Genomic DNA, 23944 nt, shown 5'->3' with positions numbered 1-23944 from the left:
GGGAAGTCTCTGGATGCTCAAGGTGGAAGAATGTGAGGTCTCAGAGTTTATTAATATAGCATTGCAGAACTGCCAAACTAAAGCGAAGGGGACATAGTTCCTGGAGAATTATGCAAATTTCAGTAGTTCTCATAACTAAATTGCTGTCAATGCTGAGTGCAAAAAAAAAAAAAAAAAAAGTAATCGGTTTCAACTACCTCCTGCTTTTTGTAGATAAAGGTTTCATGAAACAAACTAAAGAAAAAGAAATCCCCTGGTTTTTCCTGGAAAAGTATGCTGAGGCCTGTTGTAGATATACAAGATTACATTTTTGTTCTTTCCCAAATGGTAAATATATGAATATCCCAAACTGAAACAAAACCTGCTAATTTTCTCCTGGACAGGAATAATGAACTGAGGTTAATATACTGAAGAAACTGTAACAGGACAGAGAGAGAGCACAAAAATTACACACTAAAAATACTGAAAAAAGAGCAACATGCCTAATGCTATTACACAAAGCAAGCAGATAAAGTGGGACTAATAGCATAAAGCATATCTCAGAGGGATGGAGCATTAGTAAAAATGCATGTTATTTTGATCGTGAAATGTAAAAATTTCAACAGCTCTGAAAAGCTTGTCACAAATCGGCTAGTTAACTACAAAAGCAAGTGTTGCCTTTGAATCCCAAGTGACAAGTTAACTTTAACATAGTTTAAAAATAATGTTCAACTTACTTCTACACTGAACATCATTTTTATAATGATTGTCTCTCTCCTCTTTGTCCTCCTCTTCCACCTGGTTCTGCCTACCAGGTTGATACTGGAATATTTTTCTGATCACAGGCTTTAAGTCATCATCTTCCCCATCTATCTCACAAGTAGGTTCCAGCTGCGGCATGGGCCGCTCTTCATCCGAGTGATCAAAGGGCTCATTCAACACCTCTGTGGTTTCAGAAATTGTCTCTGTTGTGACACTACTATTAACCCTTCTGCGTTTACGACCCCTTTTCTTTTTCAAGATGAAAGGTCTCTAAAAAAAAAAATTCCAAAAAAAATAACAATGAACTGTTAGAGTCCAGGAGGAGTTAGCTGACTTGGTACATAGAGAACAAGTTAATTTTTGTGAAATGCGTTTATGATGGTCTAATCTATTTATCAATTTAGAAGTTAGCTTATGTTACACTTTTAAATCGAGATTCGATTTTTTTACTGCTATATACTAAACCCATACAGTTAAGCAATGAGCGTGTACCATCTGAGACAGAACGCACACTGTAGTCTTTGTTCTATGAAGGTGAAAATTAAGATCTACAGTTTATGGTTGGCTTCCAACTAAAAATTCACACTAGTAGTATATAAAATATTTATGCTTACAAATACCTGGTTGTATACTTAGTATCTCATAATTCCACTAAAAACATTTGCAAGACTCAAATGTACATCTTACGCTTTTAGATTTCAGGTTCCTTAAAATTATGAAGCTGCTTATAAACAAACAAGCAGAAAACGATAAACAGCACAGTGCCAAGACAAACAGTCCAAGTCTCAAACTTGGTGTAAATAATAGCAATATATTAAAGAATGTTACAGTTTAGCAGCTGTAGAAAAGAAGGGTTTGAACAGGTTCAACTAAAATTTCAATGAGATTTATTTCCACTGTTACCTATTCATTTCTCAAAGATTCACATTTACTTTAAAATTCTCTAACCCAAAATATACACAATGGGACACTCATCTGTAAATTCTTACCAAAGCAATGTAAATACATGCATTAAGCCAAGTAGCTTTACATTTATGGGTTCTTAAATTAAGTTACTAAACATTCAATGTGATTACATAATTTTCAGCAAAAAAAATTCAATACTCAAGATTAAGCAGAATTTAGAGGGTTTAGTTCTTGGAATAAGAAGGCTGTGTATAAGAAAATAAAATGTAATATTTCAAGAAACAAATTTTTCTTAAAAAAATGCATTTGCTTTATTAACATATCTTGCAAAAGACCTTCTTATCCTGCTAATCTTGTAACAGGAGAAAACACATAATTGATTTGACTCCATCCCAAAAGGACAAAAAAACCCCAAGTGAGGGTATGGAAGAACCAATTAAAATGTTTTATCAGTACCAACCCTAAACAGCAGAGGGCAGTCATTAGTTTAAAAATAAATTCTAATTCTGATGTTTAGTACCATCCATTTTTTCATAACAATACAAAAAAGTCAAAAGGAAAACCAAACTTCTGAGGAAACAGCTACGAACTAGAAAGGGCTCAGTGTGCAAACAATTTAGATAAAAAAATGAACAGTCTAAGGAAAGCTCGTAAACAGAAAAAAACCCTGCCTTTTTTTACATCTTTTTGACAAACATGGTTTGATTGTAATGGACACTCAACAAATTTAACTGAAAGTGCTAAAAGTAACATACCTTTCTTTTTATGGCCAGTGATTGTGGTTTGGTCAGCCGTGGAGGTGAACTTTGATGATTCCCATCCCCCTCATCATCCTCACTGCTTTCTTTAGATTGCTCCGTGGATTGCCCTCGCTCTCCAACCACTGCCACACTCTCTGGAGATCGCAAGTATTTATTTTTAGATTGTACTTTTGCAGGTGATTGCCTACTATTAGTTCTTGTGGAGAATATTTCTTGCTCTTCCTTTTCCCAGCAGCTAGCCTGTTCCATCAGACGCTCAGCCTGAAGGGTTGGGGTTAAAATAATGGGTCACTGAAACGGTATTAGCCATATCAAGTTCAGCTAAAGAGTTACAATAAGTCAACCCTGATTAGCACTGCTGCCTAACCAAGCAACAACATTTCAGCTGAATCATCTAGTAGCTACTTTACAACAGTTAGGATAACAAACCAAAGAAGATTGCATTTCATGGGATATTTAGCACTATTAATGATGCAGCGAATTGATTTAAGTCCTTTAGCACTACATTACATGCCCACTGACATGGATCACTTTGAGCAAGTTCATAAACACAAAGAATCAATTGACACTGCAGCCTTTGAGCTCTGCACCAAATCTGATCTGATTCCATGCTCCTAGACTACTTCAGGAGCAGTAAATACAACTTCATAACAAGCAAAACAGAGTTTAAGTTTTCATATTCATTTTCCAAAACTTACTGTACAATCGCCAAAACCCCTGAGTTATAACTGATTAGTGATGAAGTGTTTCACACAAGCAGTTTTCCCCATAACTAAGATCTGACAATGTTAAACAATGCTATATTTAAGACAGCCTACTACGTAATGATAAAGACTGGAGAAGAAATCCAAAGGAAAGGAATTCAGACAGACAATGTCTGCTGTTACCTCTTTTTCAGCTTCCCTCTCTTCTTCAGAAACCGCAGCATTAGAAACAAGCAGTGGAGTCCATCTCAAACTTTCAGGGTCTACTTCATTGACGCGTGGATTAGCTTTCAGTTTCTCCATGTGGTTTGAGATCAGTTTTTCCCTTCTAATGATTACAAATCTAGAATTCAGAAAGGATTTTTGATGATAGAAAAACATCAAGATAAAGCAAAACAATCTCACATCTTAAATCTCGCATAACTGCTTTGGAAAATAGAGGTCTGGGTAAAAATAGAGCGGGAGATGGAGACCACTAGATACACATTATTATATCTTACATGCATGCAGGAGAAGTATCACTCATGCTGGTGTTTTTTATCAGAACAAAAATGAGTATAATAATTTAGAAGATAAAAGATGGATATTAACAGGATTAAACAGGGAAAAGGAGAGAAAAGAGAATGCTCCTGCAGCAGTAGATGTTTACAGACGTGGAAGATGTCTGAGCACGGACCCCAGGGCCACCTTGCCCATCCCTGCCATAACTCTCTCCAGTTGTGATACAGAACATATTAGAACAAAGCAGAATATACATGGGACCATGGTGCTTAAAACTGGGAAAGTTAGTGACTAGAGTATCAGTCCTGTAAACGGGATCTGATTGGGCAGGAAAGCAAATTACAAATACAGGTATTCTAATAAAAGAAACAAAGAAGAAACAATACATAAGAATGGCCCTACTGGGTCAGACCAATGATCCATCTAGCCCAGTACCCTGGCTTCCAACAGTGGCCAATGCCAGATCCTTCAGAGTGAATGAACAGAGCAGGGCAATTTCGAGTGATCCATCTCCTATCATCTAGTCCCAGTGTCTGGCACTTGGTGGTTTAGGGACACCACGAGTATGGGGTTGCGTCCCTGACCATCCTGGCTAACAGCCATTGATGGATCTATCTTCCATGATCTTATCTAATTCTTTTCTGAACTTAGTTTTACTTTTGGCCTTCACCACAACCTATGGCAATGAGTTCCATAGGTTGACTGTGCCTTATGTGAAAGAAGTACTTCCTGATGTTTGTTTTAAACCTGCTGCCTCTTAGTTTCACTGGGTGACCCCTAGTTCTTGTATTATGTGAAGGAGTAAATAACACTACCCTGTTCACTTTCCCCATACCATCCATGATTTTATAGTACTCTGTCATATTCCCCATATCCTCTCTTTTCTAAGATAACTTAAAGAGCAAAGCAATCCTTTGGTTTTCCTTGGGAACCACTTCTATCATGATACCTGTAAGAAACTTAATGAACTGAAGGGCAGATGGGTACAGTTGGCACCTTGTATTTTTTCATATCTTTCTAGTTGTATATAGTTATTTGGAGAAGGGGGAAAATTGCATGGGTAGATGTATATAAAAACCACGCGTATCTGACTTAATCCCTTTCTCCCACCCTTTGTGGGTTGCTTTTTAAAATTTGGATGCTGTTTGAGGCAGGGACCTGGGCCAAATTCTCTGCACAGGTCCGGTTGAAGGCAACAGAGCTGCATCACACATATACCAGCAGAGAATTTGGCTTCATGCTTTCATATTTGTTTGTGCCAGATGCAATGGGGCTCTGATTGTGACTGTCGCCCATGGATGCTGCTTTCATTGTGCAGGGGATTCTGGAAGGGCGGCACAGGTGCTGTGCAGACAACAAAACTATGGTTTCAAAATCAAAAGTCTGGAACCTGACACAGAAAAAACAACACACTGATCCTGCAAACACATACACATGTGAGTAACTTAATGCACCTCAGTACATAACTATTCACATGCTTGAAGTTACTCATGTGCTGAAGTGTTTGCAGGATCGGGCATTGGTGAGATTATTTCTGTTTATCGAGAAGCATCTGTTTATAAACTAGAGGCATATACCATTATTTTTAGCACCACATCAAAAACCAAACATGGAAAAATATACACTTAAGGATCCTCCCAACTCATCACCATATCCATGGAGACTCTCCCTCCTTAACCTACTCATTCCACCCAATCAAGGAATTTTATCTCATGGTTTGTTCTCATGTAAATTATATTTTAATTTGCTGCATAACTGTTGGAGATTGTGTGGCCTAAAATACAAAACAATATTTATCAAGACAAAAATATAAACCATCAGAATATTTGGGAACTGTCATGGTTCCCTTCCCGAGCACAAGCAAACTCTTAACTTCCTTTAACAAACCTTCTCTCCAAAGCACTTACATGCTGTGTCTGACGTTGCAAAGTAGAACATTATAATCCTAAATTACGCCCTATCAAGATTGGCAAAATCAAGGGCAGAGATCGAGAATATCTAAAATGAAGGATATTACCATTGGCTCTCCTCCTATGAAGGAGAACGCCTGCTTAATTCCTATGTAGCGCTGCCAACTTTTGTGATTTTATTGCAAGTCTTGTAATTTTATGGTCATTTTTAAAACTCCAGCTCCTGGAATCATGAGAATCAAATGTCTAGCCACCATAGTTGCAGAGAATAGCTTGTAAAGTGAATGCACTCTAACAGCTCAGAAACCAGAAGGCAAAGAAAAAGAACCTCAAAAATATTTATTTAAAACAAACAAACAAACAAACAAACAAACAAAAAACCTTATTTTTAAGCTAATCTCATATTTTGGTGATGAACTCATGATTTTATTTTTAATGCCGGAGGTTGGTAATACTGCCTACAGCAAAATGTACATGTGTTATTGAGTCCACAGTTACTGCCTTCTTCCTTGCTTTGTATGATACATTTTCTCAGCAATCACTGTCCCTTCACCAACTAATTTTGCACACTTTTCGTTTCTGAGGCTGAAATTTTCAAAAGTGTTTAAGGGCTTACTTACGCTACAAGGACTATAGCAGCACGGCTCTAGTGTCACAGCTATGCTGGCACAACCCCAAAGTGTGGATACAGCCTACATCAATGGAAAGGTTTTTTCTATCTGTGTAGGAACACCACTTCTCCAAACGACTGTAGCTAAGTTGACAGAAGCATTCTTTCATTGACCTAGCTGCGTCTACGCCGGGAGGGTCAGGTCAGCATAGTTATGTCACTCAAGGCTCTGTATTTTACATCCCTGAGTGATACAGTTAAGTCAATCTAAAATGGAGACCAGGCTCATGAGACATGGAAGCACAGATTCCACTGAAAATTAATAAGACCTGTGTCTTAAATCAGTTAGGCCTTTTGATAATTCCATCCTAAATGCTAAATCTAAATTTTTTCAATAAAGTATATTAATAAAAAGAGACATGTAAAAAAGGACCCTGTCAACTTTAAAAATCTACTAATGTTACAAGCTCTATTAAAAATTTCTATAAATGAAAGCAAATAAAGAAAAATATTCTACTGTTTTGCTTTCTCTGTGCATCTGCCTGAACTTGTGTATTGTCAGTTAGGTTCCCTTGTTTGTGCGTCTTTCACACAGTAATAAGAGGAGAAAACCTTTTTTTTTTTTTTGGTGGGCGGGGAGGGAGGGAGGGACGAGGAAAACATGATTGTAAAACAATGAAAATTAGTGAGGGGACTCTGGCGTGGGTATGCTATCTGAAACTACCTTCATTTTCAAAACAGGTGATGGCTAGATTTTCAAGTTGGCAGACCCTTCTAAGGCAGTGACTATCACCATTAAGCCTTCATAAAAGTCTATTCAAAGTACACTAGTTTTTTCCTATGATAAAAGGTGTACTCTCAATGAGTATTGCTACAATGAATATTTTTGTCTTCATAAGTACTCTCCAAATAGCATATGCTTTACTGACCTGTCTTCCCTCCTGTCTATCATGCTGTGCTGCTGCAGGGTTGTAGCAATATCATGTGGACACATTCCAGTGGCTCGGCTCATTCCCTTGATGCTGATATGTTTTTCATGGTGGCAATAAAGGTATTCTAATATGACACTTTTCCAGTAGGCTAAGTATGAGAGACGACCCAGATCAGACAGCGGCTTTTCAGGGGACCCTGCTTGCCCCTCTCTTCTAGAAAGTAAATAACCTAACAGAGGGAAGAGAAAGAACATTTTATTGAACCAACTCACCTTGAGAATTTAGGACATGTCCTATTAGAGAGACAATAAAAGACATGTCAATGTGACCACATGCTATGAAAACAAGAGAAAGATTCAGCTGAAAAAAAGGCAGAAAAGGCTGTCTTTCCCTGTTCCAGTAGTATCTAAGAAGGTTTTGTGGGCCTTATTTTTCTGAATTCCTTATAGCAAACGTCAGATTCATTTGTGTGGTATCAGCATTTCAAACCTGCATCCAAAATGTTTTAATCATAGAAAAAAATAATTTTTCAGGTCAATAACTTGAACAAACACACTGTCATTTAGATGGTTTCTTGCCAATATTGGAAATCAGGAGATAACATGGAAGTTCTTACATGGCACCATCACAGGGAGTAACAGTCAATTCACTTTTCCTATTGGCAGTTGTGTATTATCAAAGAGTCACCTTGACGAAAATGCAATAAACAATGTACAATATAATTTGTGGGTTAACCTGAACTTGTGAGAAATATTTTTTAAAATGCCATCTCCTTTAGGTCAGCTGTAAGAACATTCAGCTAGCTCAAGTTTTAGGTCTTCCACAGTAATTCCCTATTTTGCAGTATAATACAATAATCCTGTTCAAAAATGTCTTCCTCGATATATACCATGTAGGTCTCAATGGGATAATCTAGGCTAGTCCTTTAGTCCGCCTCAATTTCAAGAAGCTTTAAATTATAAAACAGAGCAAACCTGCTTAAAGATAGTGAAAAAAAAATCTGGGAGCTGTTATTGTAATTAAAATCTATTTACGGAGAAGAAATGGCATAAACTAATGATGTCCACCTTTCCCTGATTAAATACTCCTTTAGCTTCACCTTTATGAACACTATTCAAATGCAGACCTTAAACAGCAGGTGCCCATATTTATGAAATTACATTGCTCAAAAAGTGTCAAACTAGAGCCCACCAGCACCGCTAGTTTTCTCTCTTACAAATAACTTTCTAAAATGGCTTGATGCATTAAACTTCAAAAATGAGTCAGAATTTCCTTTATTTAAATCTCAAAGCTCACTGCAAATGCGCCTTTACCATAACCAACTTTACGTATCCCAAGACAAAATCAGCATATTCCCCATTACATTTCTGATTCTCTCCCCCCCCCAATTTTAAATCAATATTTTTCACTATAAATTAAAGCCAGGTGGTTAACATTTTAGTTAGTGAAAGACGGTCGTTCTTATGGACTAATTTCCTCGCTTTTCTGCATACTTTATATTCTCCAAATCAATATTTTATAGTGTGAAACAATGGTCTTTATTTTTCTTCTGTTGTGGGCCCCATCAGGGCTGACAATTGGAAAGTGTATCTACTCTGATCACTCTCTCACGTCTGGACCACAAAATGTCCATAATACAGAAAGGCAGACATGCCATTACACACAAGATGATTAGTAACATCGTGGGTGCAGTTAAATATTATTCAGATATCTACTAGTCTGTTAATAAAAGAATTTATGAATAATAAAGCCTACTAGTTCATCAGGAGGAAAGTTGCCCCACAGGAAATGTAAAGTCTGCTTAAACCTATGGAAACCATGAAGACACCTGGGCCAATACAACCTGTTCTATTTGCCGCAACTGCCATCTTATACAGTGCTACTTAAGCTTACTGCAGTGAGGTAGCCTATAACAATATAGCCATTATATTTGGTAGTGCCTTACAATGTCTGTTGACTATGATACATTTTCTAACAAGCTAAGTCACTGTGCATACAGAAGACACTGGTCTTCATGTTCTAAGACTGATTGTATTTGGTCATTGTGTACTGGGTAGGTTGAAGGCCAAGAATAAATACCTTGCTTCAGACTTTGCTATACCACAGCCCCTCTTTACACCCATACCTTGTGTACAATTTTGGGGAAAATTTTAGTTTTAACTGATAAGAATTCTAAACCAGCTTACTTATGCTGTAAAGTAAGACAAACTTTGTATTTAATGTATACTAGATGTCACTGCTAATCAGACACAGTGTGAACTTTCAGTTCAAGAAATGGTGGGATGGTTTTAGATGCAGGCAGAAGGAGCATCTGGGTTTGTACAAGGATATGAAGTGTCCCATAATGCAGAGATTGAAGCTGGTTAAATTATTAAGTTATTTGAAATCATCAGCTAATGCCATAACTTGCAAAGACACTCAGACACAATCTTTTATGTTGTTTTGCTTTTTCTAACATCATGCCATGTATTATAGTGTTACTGCTCAGTGTATACTCTCCCAAAGTATCTTTGCATATCATTATGGTTGTGTAGCCTAGTGAATAGAGCACTAGACTGGGATTCAGGAGACTCTGTTTCCATTTCCAGTTCTGCCATTGGCTTGCTGGGTGACCTTGGGTAAGTTACTTAACCTCTGTGTCTCCACTTCCCCCCATCTGTAAAATGGGGATGATTATCTCCTTTATAAAACACTCTGAGAACTACTGATGCAAAGCACTACGTAAGAGCGAGGTATTACTTACTATTAGATCACTATAAATAACTTTACAATTTCACCAATTTATACTCTGGAGCACAGGCTCTTTCTCAAACTCATACTCCCAGAACCTCCTACTATAAAACTCTGTCTACATTAGGGGCTTGTTAATTACACCCATTCCAATGTAACTAACAAGGAGGTAGCACTGGTGTGAATTTTCCCCCTAAAATTCTGCAGTATGCACAGAGTAAAATGATAAAAAGTTTAGAAAACTTTACCTATGAGGAAAGGTTAAAAAAACTGGATATATTTAGTGTTAAGAAAAGAAGGCCGAGAAGAAGAGGGACTGATAAGTCTTCAAATATGGTAAGAACTATTATAAAAGAGGACAGTGATCAACTGTTCTCCATGTCCACTGAAAGTAGGACAAAAAAGCAAGTGCCTTAATCTGCAGCAAAGGAGATTTAGAGTAGATATTAGGAAACTTTCCAACTATAAGGGTAGTTAAGCACTGGAATAAGGGAGGTTGTGGAATCCTCGTCACTGTAAGTTTTTAAGAACTGGTTAGACAACCAGTTAGACTTGCCAAGGACGGTCTAGGTATACTAGGTCCTGCCTGAGCACAGGGGGATGGATTAGACGACCACTCAAGGTCCCTTCCAGACCTACATTTCTATGGTTCTATGGCCTACCAGGATGCTCGTATCATATTACTGTAAAAATAATTTGTACTCACAGTGTAAATAGTGCAGATTAAATAATAAGTTCCTCTTACTTACAGTGTACACAATTTAATTGGTTCTGTGATTTAAATTACATCTATTAAATTAAACTTACCAAACAGATGCCAAATAATTGATCTAAGTTGCGGGTAAATAAAAAACATTGATCTTGGTAGCTCGTGTATTTATCCTGAAGCATCTGAAATGAGTACAACACGCCCCTGTTAAAAAGACAGCCCCAGTGCTGGTATCTCCATCTAGTCTTAATAAGGGATATTCTCAAAATGACGACCTAACAGATTTTTTAAGAATATAACCCATGATTTGAGACTAGGAATGCTGGCAACATTTGGGGGGAAAGCACAATAAATGAAGTATAAACAGCCATTAGAGGAGACTGTTTGTTACGAATAAGAAGTGAAGCAAAAGTACTACTAGGTCTAACTTAGTTAAGAAAAGAGTCCCCTTGCTCTCTTCACAGGGATGCATAGTGCTAACTAAAAAGTCTACCAGACCCATGCACAATAAAATTAATATCCAGAAAAAATATTAACATTTAGCACTCCTAGCCCTGTCTCCAGGTTTGAGAAAAAATTTGTCCATGCACATTCAGGCCCCTAGTTTTGTTGTATGACTCTCCTCATTACTACTACACTTCATCAACAGAAGAGATTAAGATTATATATGGGGAGGGGGGGAAGAACTGTATAATCCTTTTTAATTAGGAAAACTCTAGTCCACAAATTTAAGAGCAGAGAAGTGTAGCCCCCTAGGATTCCCATTCAAGAAATTATAGCAAACAGGAATAAGTCCCCGTTCGAACTGTTGCTATGCTCAGTTTGATACTTAATTCCCTTGGAATCCATCTGAATAAGAATTTATCTATGAAAGATTCTGCAGAATGCTTATTTAAAGCAATTAATTATATATGTACGTAATTTATTCTACATTGAACAATTCTGCAAAAAGCAATCTTTTTAATATTTATGCCACCTTTATGTAACTTAACACAATCTCCCTTCTTTGGCCTCCATGGTTACACTCCTAATGAGAGATGGGCCAATATTGCAGTGATCTAGATTTTGAATACTCCAAAGTTTGGGGCTGTCTGGATCTAGGGTTCAATTTGAATTAATCCTGACTCGCCAAGCCAGAGACTCAGAGGCTTACAAATATTGTATGAAAAAGGCAACCCTGAGCCATCATTTTCTGATCAAATTCACACATTAATATAATTTTTTTCACAGCATCTTTCAATATCCTATGCTAGGGAAGTATCAAGCCAATTGTACGAAGTCTCTCTGCTGACAGGGTCATAAATCTGAGTTCACATATATGTAAGTGTGGTCAATTCGGCTTCCTCCAGAGACTGTATAGTCTGAGGGAAGCAAAACACCAAGCTTAGCAGACTGAAGCAAACTTCCGTTTAATCTGACTGGAAAATTAGTTCTTTTTTCCTGGAACTGAGATATTTTGCTTTGTGCCTTTCTCCCTACAAACTCTAAATGAAGCTCTAACTTGCTGCAGGACCTGGCCACGTCTTTTCTACCAAGTTACCATTCAAATCTGTATTGAAATAATGAAGTCTTACTAATTGTTTAAAAAAACCCAGGAAGATTTATTAAACTACAATTGCTGTCTCCGTGGATTCAAGACGAGACTATCATGAAGATGCCCAAACAACAACTTAGTTTGGGTTGGAATGGGGGAGATCAGTCCCAAAAAACAAATCAAGTGACAAGTGGTCTGGAAGAAAACTGCACAGAGGAAGAAGTAAAACAGGCAGAAAAAAGTTCCCCGCTAGAAAAATTAATAGTATCTATTTGGAAACCATTGCTATGAGCACTATCCTGTCAAAAGGTCTGCAAAGGAATGAAGTTAGCCAGTTGGGCTTTATAAAGATGTCCAACTGCTGAGAGACACAACTGGATAGCTGTCTTGCGGATCTTCTCCGTGGGGGGCTGATGCCCTTTCTGCCCATATGGCTGTTGTGGAACATGGACAGTGGGCTCTGATCCCTTCAGGAATTAGTTTATCTGTCGCTGAATAGATATTTCAGTATACAACATCCGATCAACCTACCTATAGAGGATTTAGTTTCTTAAGCATTTACAGTGAAGGGAAATGAATAAATATGTTTTCCTTGTTCTCCTGATGTGGTTGGGCTATACTAAGATAAATTTTAACTGCTTATTAGCACTTGCCATGTTTTTCCTATCATGTTAAGAGAATGAGGGAAGAATGATCTCCTCTGATGTATGGAAAAGTTAACGTTAGCAATGAATTAATTGAGAGTATGATCAACAACCTTGTCCGGGGGGGGGGAGATGAAATAATATTTGTGTCTTCTTAATGCACATGTTTCAAAATTCTTGGAAAAAGGAAGCATGTCTTTATGTAGAGGAAACACAGGGAAATAGAGGTGACTGACTTGAAGAGATACAAGAGTTGTAGCAATTTAGAAAGATCTCATGTCAAGAAGATAGAACTAGCTGCTATGAAAGGGAAGGAAGGAAGGAAGGAGCCCACAACCCGATGGTCCTCCTGTTTCCATCAAATGAGGAACTGGATCACTGTGGATGAATGTTGTACTCTGCTTTGCATCTCTTGTTAAGAACAGCTGCAGGCCTTCAAGGAATCCCTGAAGCTCTCATGCATGTGTAACCTGAAGACCAAGAAGCTGCAGATACAGATGGATTGATGACATCATTCCATGACACTTCAGAAACCAATGTCTGGATCTTATCAAACTTTTTCTGTGTCAGGAAGACTCTGGCTCTCCTTGTATCAATCCCAACTCGTAGGTGGACTATCCACTCAGAAAGAATCAGATAGCTCGTTAGGTTTATGGAAGTTGTCTTCCTAGTGACTTTGAGCATCTGATTGGAAAATCATATAAGAAAAGTCATAGCTGAGCTATATGGGGAATGACTGAAATATAAAGATAAGCTTCTGCCAGATCCACTGAAGTAAGGTGGTCTCCTGCAGTGACAGTGAAAGATGTTGTCAGTGCTGTGGAATATTGTTGCTGCTGTGGCATTGTTACTGCTGTCAGTGTTGCTGTTCTTGGGGCGCCAATGTCAGCTGCACTAGCAGACAGTGGAGCATGTTAATTCAGCAGACCTCAATGTTATTCACAAGAAAGACCACAGGCTCAGTTTGGTGGCAAAGGCGATCAGCCAGGTTTATTTGTCAACAAAGCACATAGAGCCTCATAGGAGCTACAGGTACACTAATACATGTATGCCTGCGACAAGGTACTTGCTCAATCAGTACACCAGGATGCTGTTCCCTTGGCTAGTACAAAGTTGCCCCTCCTAGGGCTTCTCCTTTTATACATGGATACAAACAAGTTACATAATACACTCCAGACGTTGTTAGTTACCACCCTTATCCTTATACCTGCTAGTTCAAACGAAACATTCTTATCCATTATCCTGTCATTCCATCCTTATCTTAGGAGGGGTTGGTGTATTCTTGTACCATCTCTTAGTAATGCGTACATGTAGTTACTCGAGAGATGTGTGTTTTTGTACCATCCTCTCCAGTCAGGAATGTACTTACGTGGTATTAGCTAATACCTACTGTGTTGTTATTTTGTCAAAGCCAGGCCAACTCTGATTCACAGCCTTTGGTTTAAACTGTTAGTTATGCCTACGGCTCCAGCCAGGTCTACAAAAGGTGGAGTCTGCATCCTGAATTTCATCTTCTTTGTTGACTTGTTCAGTTCCTCTTGAGGTCTAAGATGGCCTAGATATCTTGAGCCCGTGTGCTCCTCATCCAATATGGAGTAAGAGAGGAAATCCATGCCTGAAAGGGCCAGACCTTCTTCTTGGGAAGGAGGGAGGTCTGGATGAATGCCTGATTCCTTGCCAGGTGACTATTATTCAACTAAGAACAGACATTCAGGGAATTCTGAAGCTGTTTTCCCCTTCTGTTGTGGACTGGAGTGAAGAGAGTTGGGGGTGGGGGGTGGATTTTTGGATTTACCCATGAGGAATCCCTGAGTAGTGAAAATGGTCTGGCATGCTACATCCCAAAGAAAGGAAAAGCAATGACTTTCTCTAGAAGAGATGTTTCTAGGGAAACCTTGGCTGCTGTGGGGGAGGAATGTGGAGCCCCCTCTCCCCCAACAACTCATCCACACTCTAAGGGCCTTCTCCTGGCAGAGCATGAGTCTGTAGGCTGACAGACTTCCTTTCTGCAACTCCTGAGGTCTCCTCACAGATGGATGCCTCTCATCTTTCTGCTAGCTCTGCTGTCATAGGGAGGGCGGAACAAATTGGAGACAAAGCTTCTTCTTGGGTAGTCCAATTTGGGATGCAAAACCCCAGAAATTTGCTGCTGGAATGCTATTGGCTTAGGCAAGAGTGCTGATCACTCCACTCTGAGGCAAAAAAATGTGGGCATGTGGACTGAAGGGACATGGCCAAAACCTAAACCCATGTCTGAAATGCTGCTGGTATGTGAGAGGCATAACAGAAGCTACTTTCAGGAAGAGGCCAGAATCTTGAATGCATGTTTTAGATCAATTACCATCTAAGCCAGTCCCTAAGAGTCACAGAATTTTTAACTAGCCATCTGATGCATTCAGCACACTATACAGAGGCACATTTTTGGAAAGTTTTCCTAGAACATACTGTACCTCTGGACTCAGCAGACTTACAAACTGGCATCTACTGAGAGACTTGCTGCAGTGCTCAAGGGAAAATAGTGATTTTCAACAAGGTTGTCATCATTTCTTCAACTGGACTACGTGAATTTGGTTCATACCTCATTTCTTAATAGACTTTAAACTTATCACTCTTTGCAGCAGCATCCACTGCACTTTGTTAAATACAGACACAGTCTTGTGGAGGTCTCTTCCAAGTGCTCGCATCTTGTTATGCTGAAATTTTGAGGATTTTCTGGAGTTTTATGTAAGACCCCCCTACTCATAAAATAACCTGTGCCACCACAGTCACCACCTTTCCAAACTAAGCATTCCCAAACTTTCTGATAATATCTTGGACACAGGTCGCTTTTTAAATTTTAAAATTAAACATAAAAAGGGCAGACCCCTAATTCAGGGCAATCTAACTGAGCTTCACGAAGATCAGCTGATGGAACTGTTAAATTTGGTCATCTACTCCTCTCTTCCAACACTGCCAGGCTGTCTCACCAGCTGCATTCCTCACATAGCCAAAAAGAGCCAAGGACATAGGCTGTGCAGTGGGAGCAGCAGAGGTGGGCTGTGCATTGAAGTCTGGTGAGAGCAAGGTTTAGATAACATGTAGGTGGCCAGGTAAAGATTTATTGATATGATGGGGTACCTTTGGGGGCTCCCCTACGATCCATATATATGCTTTAGGGCAGCGGTTCTCAAATTGTGATCTGTAGACCATCAGTGGTCCGTGAATAGTACCCTCTAAGGTGTGCGCCTGGGTGGCCACACACAAGACAATGAAGGGCCACCCACCTAATTAGTGGAGCCGCGCAGGCATGGCTCCACTAATTAGGTGCCTGGACCCTGGAGAAGACGCACATGTAAGGTAAGGTGGTGGCCTTGGGGGGAATAGGGGGTAGATGGGAGGGGGCAGTGGGGTGAGAAGAGGGGGTGGGGTAATTTGGGATGTGAAGGGCTGCGGCAGCCAGAGAAAGAGGCGACTTTTCCCAGCTCCAGGGCTGTGGCTACCAGGGAGAGACAGCCCTCCTTCCCAGCCTCAGCTCTGTGGCTGCTGTGGTGGCGGACAGATCCCTCTCCTTCCCAGCCCCAGCTTGGGGGCTGCCGTGGCGGGGGAGAGAGGGTACATCCATCGCATTACAAAGGTAAGACTACTGATATTAAAATATGAGTTGTGTGCTCTTATTTGTAGAACAAAAATGTTAATTATTATGAAAAAAAAATTATAGAGCGCTTTTATCCAAAGCGCTTTACAATAGTTAGCTAACAGTACAAACAATATTTGGAAAGATCATTAAGTGGTCCGCCGAGACCCTCAGCAATTTTCAAGTGGTCCGTAGGAAAAAAGAGTTTGAGAACCACTGCTTTAGGGTCATTTGGGATGAAAGGTGCCATTTCAAGCAAAATATGAATTTAAATTCCTCCACAGAAGAGTCTTGGCTGAAACAATAGTTACGGTTCATTGAGTGCATTTACCACCAAACACACTCAGAAAAAAACAGGAAACCAATAGGTTAAAACCCCACCCAACTTTCACAACCTGCAAGCATGATTTTGCCTTCTCCATATTATCTCATTTACACTCAATACAAACAACCTCTTCCCTACACCTGCATCCAAAAAGCGTAACCCCCAATGCTTATGACTGCAGTTAAGGCTGCACTTTGCATGTGCAGGGGAGGGCAGAGGTATGCATGTTTTGGAGTGCGAGAGGACTGGATTGGATGAGTAAGTGTAGAAAAGTTGAAATCACAGTTTGTAGGTTGCATGGGTTGGGTGAGGGCTTCACTAGTGGTTTCCTGTTTGTTTTTGTAGTTGTGCTGATGGTAAATGCACTTGAGCAGCCTTAACTGAACTTCAACTGATTTTTTTGAGGAGATAATATATTAAACAACCATTTCTACTTGTAGGACACCTTTTAATCCCAACAAATGCTTGAAGTATTCGACTTATAGTAATATATTAAACATATGAATCACTTTTATCTGGCCCAGAAATAACCTGTTTCTGGAGTGGCCCATGGCAACATTAAAAGTTTAGAGCAAGACTATCATGTCCAATTGCAATACAGCGGGTTTTAGGGAGGAAGAACGTAAGACAGCATTTGGCCAGGCCACCAGATTTAACAGTTCTTCTCCCATGAAAGTGCCATGAGATATTTAACAATAAAAATTGTTGGAACAAATTATTAAACAATCAGTTTATAAGCCCATACAGGATAACAGGGTTATTAATAATAGCCAACAAGAATTTGTCATGAACAAATCATGCCAAACCAACCTAATTTCCTTCTTTGACAGGGTTACTGGCCTGGAGAAAGGAAGCTGTAGACTTGATATATCTTCATTTTAGTAAGTTTTTTCATACAGTTCCACATGACATTCTCATAAGCAAACTAGGGAAATGTGATCTAGATGAAATAACTATGAGGTGAGTGCAAAACTGGTTCAAAGACCATACTCAAAGAGTAGTTATCAATGGTTTGCTATCAAACTGGGGAGGATGTAGCTAATGGAGTCCCACAGGGGTCTGTCCTGAGTCCAGTACTATTCAATATTTTCCTTAATTACTTGAATGATACAGTGGGGAGTATACTTATAAAGTTTGGGAATGACATCATGCTGGGAGGGGTTGCAAACACTTTGGAGGAGAGAGAGGATTTCAAAACAACTTTGACAAACTGGAGAATTGGTCTGAAATCAACAAGATGAAGTTCAGTAAAGACAAGTGCAAAGTACTGCACTTAGGAAGGAGCAATCAAATGGTCGTACTGCAGAAAAAGATTTGAGAGTTATAGTGGATCACAAATTGAATATAAGCCAACAATGTAATGCAGTGGAGAAAAAGGCTGTGGTGTACTAAAAGGAGTGTCACATGTAAGACATGGGAGGTGAGTGTCCTGCTCTACTTGGCACTGCTGAGGCCTCAGCTGGAGTACTCTGTCCAATTCTGGGTCCCACACTTTAGGGAAGAAGTAGACTAATTAGAGAAAGTCAAGAGAGCAAGAAAAATGACAAAAGGTTTAAAAAATCTGACCTCTGAGAAAGGTTAAATAACTGGCAAGTTTAGTCTTGAGAAAAGAAGACCTGAAGGGGGGTCTTCAAATATGTTAAAGGGCTGTTATAAAGAGGACAGTGATCAATTGTTCTCTATGTCAGCTGGAGGTAGGACAAGAAGTAATGGGCTTAATCTGCAGGAAGGGAGATTAGGTTAGATATTAGGAAAAACTTTCTAACTATAAGAATAGTTAAGCTCTGGAATAGGTTTCGAAGAAAGGTTGTGGAATCCCCATCACTGGAGGTTTTTAAGAATAGGTTAGGCAAACACTTGTCAGGGATGGTCTGGGGTTTACTTGTTCCTGCTCAGTGCAGGGGGCTGTACCAGGGGACCTCTAGAGGTCCCTTCCAGCCCTGTATTTCTATGATTCCGTAAGTGGTTAGGACCTTGGCAGTACCTCATGTGAAAAAGAGCACTTCCAGAAATATAAGGCATGCTAAAACCAGTCAGGGCCCCCGTTTCAAAATAAATTCTTAGGGAGCATCCCCCTATTGAATCACTAAAACCACTTCCTGTGGCATCTATGTGTTCCCTGAATGTTCCTCATCCATACACTAACCTAGCCCAACCTTGCTTAGTTTGCTAAAGCTGACAGTATCACAGCCCAAAGCATGACCGTGGGCCGTTCATTTTATGTGGTAAACAAAGGATATGGATCTGATCCAGAATGGCCATTCCTAGCTTTCTATAATGTGAATGATTACAATTATGCTATTCCTTTGAGAATGACATCATAGAAGACAATTGCTTCATTCTTGTGGAGGACCTTAAGTGTGACATTTTAAAATCTCTTCTGACATTCTCTTTCACTGCATGTCATGCAGTAAATGGGAGCATCTGACTCTTGGATAAGAGAAAATTTGGTTATGTTACATATCTGAGTCTAGAGGGTTAACAGCCTGTTCACCAAGACTACTGCCTTACATCTGCCATTCATATCCTCATGTTAAGAGGATTGAAGGACACTTGAAAGAATGCTACATCACAGATCAGATGCTTCAGGTACTTTATTATGCAATTTTAACAAGCTACCAATAAACTATATTTCATGGAATACCTAGGTTAAGAGACAAAATATAGGCAATCCATAGAAAATTAACACACACTTCCTCTCCTGACTTTTGGATTTTTCTAAATACATTTTAAATAATTTTAGTTGGATGTTACTCCTAAAACAGTACACTGTGATGAAGTTAATATATTGATATCTAAATTGTTATCAAAGTTGCTGATATGAATGGGACCAGTTCCCATTTCTCAGAGCTACTGTTTCTGATTGGCTTTCTGCAGACTTTGCTTGACTGCACTACATTGGTTCACACTCAGAAGAGTCTCTTTTCACTCATAAGGGCTAGAAACTAAATTCTTTTAAAAAAATTAAATAAAGGATAAATTCCGCAGAAGCTGATGGAGCCACCAGAGCCTTGCTAGGATAGTATATAGGCAATGCCAGCTCCGTCTGAACCCAGGCAGAAACTTATAGCTTGCAGCATTTTGTTTTGATAAAACACATTTGTTTTTCAGTTATGCAAGAACAACAACAACAACAACAACAAAAAGCATTTAAAAAATGAGCCCCTTAGGCTGAGACTCGTGTGATCTGCCTTTCAGCGAGGATGGAATTCTCATGTCAGAGTTATAAAACCCTGGAAACCAGAGTTTACAGTGGAAAAGTCAGCACAACCTTAACTCTGCCTCTGTCACTGGGAAGCAATTTAATATATTAAACAAATTAACCGCCTCAAAATATATTAATAGCCCCGAGCAAATATTCGCCTTTTTGTAATGTTTAGATTACACTAATTGCCCTCTTCTGGGAAACTAGAACCTAATGTTACTCTGAATAATAAAAAAAAAACCCACAACATTCCCATCCTTTCAAGTAAAGAAATAAATAGCTAATAAAATTCTGGGAACTAAGGGACTGAGTAGCTTAAGGCTCACAACTGAAGTGTCCTCAGCAACAGCTGGCCATCAGAAGCAGTTTGAGAGAAGGAATTGCTGGCCTCCACATTGAGATTACCCTGTACACTTGTTTTTAAAGTGTTTTTAAAAACAGGGTTACCTCTCTAGACTTGCACAGGCTCAACAAATGGATCGAAAGTGGTTTGAAAATAACTCAGTACAAACCAGTTACATTGCAAACACCATCCTGTGCTGCAAATAGGTACAGTAACTCCTCACTTAAAGTCCGGTTAACATTGTTTCATTATTAGGTTGCTGATCTATTAGAGAACATACTTGTTTAAAGTCACGTAATGTTCCATTATAAGATTGTTTGGCTCGCCCTGCTCCGCCCGCCTGCCCAGTGTTCCAGCTGGGGTGAAGGGTCAGGGCACGGGGGCTTGCCCCACTCCGCCCGGTTTTCCAGCCAGGGAGTGGGGGCTTACCTCACTCTGCCCACCCAGCATTCCAGCCAGGAAGCAGGCCAGCCCCCGACCCCACTCCCCGGCAGGAGCGCCGGGCGGGTGGAACGGGACAAGCCCCTGTGCCCCGACACCACTACGCCCCTGCCTCAGCCAAGCTTCACAAACATCATTGGTGAATACAGTATTAAATTGTTTGTTTAAAATTATTTATATACATATACAGTATAAGTTTTAATGTCTTTTGTCTGGTGAAAAACATTTCCCAGGAACCTAATCCTCCTATTTACATTAATTCTTATGGGGAAATTGGATTTGATTAAAGTAGCATTTTTCAGGAATGTAGCTACAAAGTTAAGTGCGGAGTTACAGTATTTCAAGTGGAGCCTGACACAAGAAGTCGGATGATTACTATGGCCCTGGCTAAAAGGTGTGACAAACCTGGAACAACTGTGCTTGAGGCCCTAATAAAGTAACTATTTCCCAGGTTATTATACCTTTCTCACATGTTTTTAGCTCATCCACACTGATTTACTGTACTGAAACATGAGTTTAAATTCTGAAGTTCAGCCAGTGTAGTCAAGGCCTTAAAATAAAACAAGGTAGAAGTGTGTGACTAAGAATAGGTAGATATTTTGAACTTAAATCCTTATTTTGCTTTGCTAATTACTTGTGGATTGAAGGAAAATAGCTTCCTGCACAGCTCTGTTAAAGACAGAGGATATAATTGTTTGACATCCACTCCATTTAAAAGTTAAACTCTTCACCTTATTTAGCTTAGCCATTACTTATGGAGGCATGTGTGATTACATCAAATAAAGTTTATATTTAATCTCTCAAGTATCAGTTTGGAATTTCACCGATGTCAATCATCCAGATATTATAGCAAGAAAGTAATGGACGATGGAATTGTATGACTACATACACAGTCCCATCTCCCTGTGTTCAGACTTTGCTTCTCATAGCGCTGCCTATCTAGGAATCTAATCTGTATCCTAGTTTGCTTTTCAAATGGGTGTAGCCAGAGAATTCTATTTGGGTTCTTAGAAATAGTAGGAAACAGAACCCTTATTCCATTTGTGGCGTGTTTACAAATCCTTTTTGGCATCTTCTGTATGGCCTGGACACTGTACTACTGCTCACTGGAAAAGCCTCTTGCTAATCTGTTACAATTCACATTTCATGGAGCAATAGCAATACAGAGCAATAATTATTTCTTCTTTAAATAGGGAGGTTGAAGGAGTGGGAGTTCTGGGAGAGGAGCACAGGAGTCTCATAGCAGGGTCGAGGAGAGCGGTTTTAAAGAAACTGGTATTTCACTGGGAAATTTTTGCTTCCTCCATGTTTCTGCCTGTAATCAATTTATTGGAGACCAGCTTTCAAGCCACAGAGAACTCCCCTTCAGGTCAGGGAAAGAAGAGCTCTGTGTGGCTTGAAAGCCTGTTTCTCTCACCAACAAAGTTTGTCAGATAAAAGATATTACCTCACTCACATTGTCTCTCTAACATACTAGGACCAACATGGCTACAACTACACTGCATGTAATCAGTTTGTCAAAGATCATCACCCACTTTCCACTCTGAGTGTTCAAAAAACTCACACACTCCTCTCACAGATGCCATTTCTATTTGGATCTCAACCCACTTTCTGCTGCAAATGGTTCTAAAATTGATGGATATACAGCATGTAAGCCTGGTCCAATTAATGTGATTTTTTTTCTTACCAGGCTGGAGAATGAAAGTTAAAGCATATCACCATTTGAAATTTTTCAAATTTTTTTTATTTGATTTTTTTTAAAGAAAAATCAGGGGGAAATTTCAAACATTTCCAGGATTCGCCTTTGCAAGAGGAAAGAAAATATGATGAAAAGATATAAGCTTTCAGACTCCCAATAGACTTTTCAGTGTCTTTCTGACGGTAATTTAGGGTAATTTAGAGAACTCGTACACAAATCAGTAGCTCAAATTTAACCCATTAATCACTAGAACCAAAAGAATTGGTCCTACAGGAGACAGTAGTAATTTCTAGGGTAAATTAAAAGAACAGAACTCAACTGAAGTGTACTTGCACGTTTTTGCACAAATGTAAGACCTACAGATGTCACTGCTTCCATGTACTTTAGCTGACTTCTCTGAAGAGGAATCAGGAACTCTCACTAGTGGGCTATTTCACAGAAAGTGTCACGGTGAAGTTGTCACTTAGGAGGAAGACATGTTTCCTCCTCTAGGACACAAAAGGAGGCAGGAAAGGCTTAGCTGCATTTCTCAGAATGATCTCATATTTATATAACATCACTAACTGGAATAGGAATTCAGAATCTGAGTTGTCAAGACTGAATCAGGCCATGACAACTGTGATCTGAAGTGAGAGAGTCACAGAAGGAATTCCCTGAACCGATAAGAACTGGAAAGACTGCCAAGAGGGAGAATTTCAAAAGGTAAATTTAACCAGTGCAGGTCTGTTCAAGGCATCTGTTGATGGAGACCAGTGGACTGGGGGTAGGAGTCCACTGAAGAATCTTCATGCTGACACAAGTTAGCAGTACCTCTAACACTGAGCATTGCACTCTTAGCAACTAGGTCCAGAGTCTGGATGAAGCGAAGCCTGTTAGCTCACAGAGCAGCCACAGATTGAGGGTTTGGGAGAATATCACAATTACAGCATGTTTGAATCAAAGAGTACTTTTCTGGGTTGACAGAAATAAAAAAAGGAGGACGATTAAGAAACTTATGCAACTTGCCTAAACAAACCTGTGGCTATCCAACTGTGGCTAGCTGTATGCACAAACCACCTTTCTGCATATACATAATTATTGTATTTTTCTTGATTTACACATGCCTTTCTCAAACTCAATGCAAAACCAGCTATTCACTTTGTTAAACACAAAACAAAGACAACACAAAACCACCTCCTCTTCTTGCTTCCGCATATCTCAAATTATGTAGGGTTACCATATTTCACAAATAAAAAAAGAGGAACCTCCACAGGGCCCTGGCCCCGCCCATTTCCTGCCCCAACTCCGCCCCTTCTCCACCCCAACCCCGCCCTAACTCCGCCCCCTCCTCCCTCCCACTCCCAGCCACGCAAAAAGAGCTGCCCGAGTGCTACCAGCTTCACGGTTTGCTGGGCAGCCCCCAGACCCTGCGCCCCCGGCCGGCGCTTCCCCAGTGCAGCTGGAGCCCGGGAGGGGAAGCGCCCAGCCGGGGGCGCAGGGTCTGGAGGCTGCCCGGCAAATCGTGAAGCCGGTAGCGCTTAGACTTCGGGCAGCCCCTATGCCTCCGGACCCTGCGCCCCCGGCCGGGCTCTTCCCCTCCTGTGCTCCGGTGGCACAGGGTCCGGAGGCATGGGGGCTGCCCAAAGCCGGTAGCACT

At 39.9% G+C, this 23944-nt stretch overlaps 1 protein-coding gene across 1 annotated transcript in view; it reads right to left on the bottom strand.

Moving 5' to 3' along the window:
- Window positions 1-23944, bottom strand: part of KAT6B (lysine acetyltransferase 6B) — a gene marked incomplete in the record, with an annotated part of 194026 nt that overhangs the window by 5524 nt on the left and 164558 nt on the right. The window contains 4 exon segments of the mRNA XM_034775361.1: window positions 717-1011; window positions 2403-2669; window positions 3296-3455; window positions 7063-7294. Of these exon segments, the coding sequence (XP_034631252.1) occupies window positions 717-1011; window positions 2403-2669; window positions 3296-3455; window positions 7063-7294 (954 nt within the window).

The sequence above is a fragment of the Trachemys scripta genome, chromosome 7, assembly GCF_013100865.1.
Source record: "Trachemys scripta elegans isolate TJP31775 chromosome 7, CAS_Tse_1.0, whole genome shotgun sequence".
NCBI classification, from domain to species: Eukaryota; Metazoa; Chordata; order Testudines; family Emydidae; genus Trachemys; species Trachemys scripta.
Note: the sequence above shows the minus strand (reverse complement) of the source record. Positions and strands in the feature narration are given on the sequence as shown.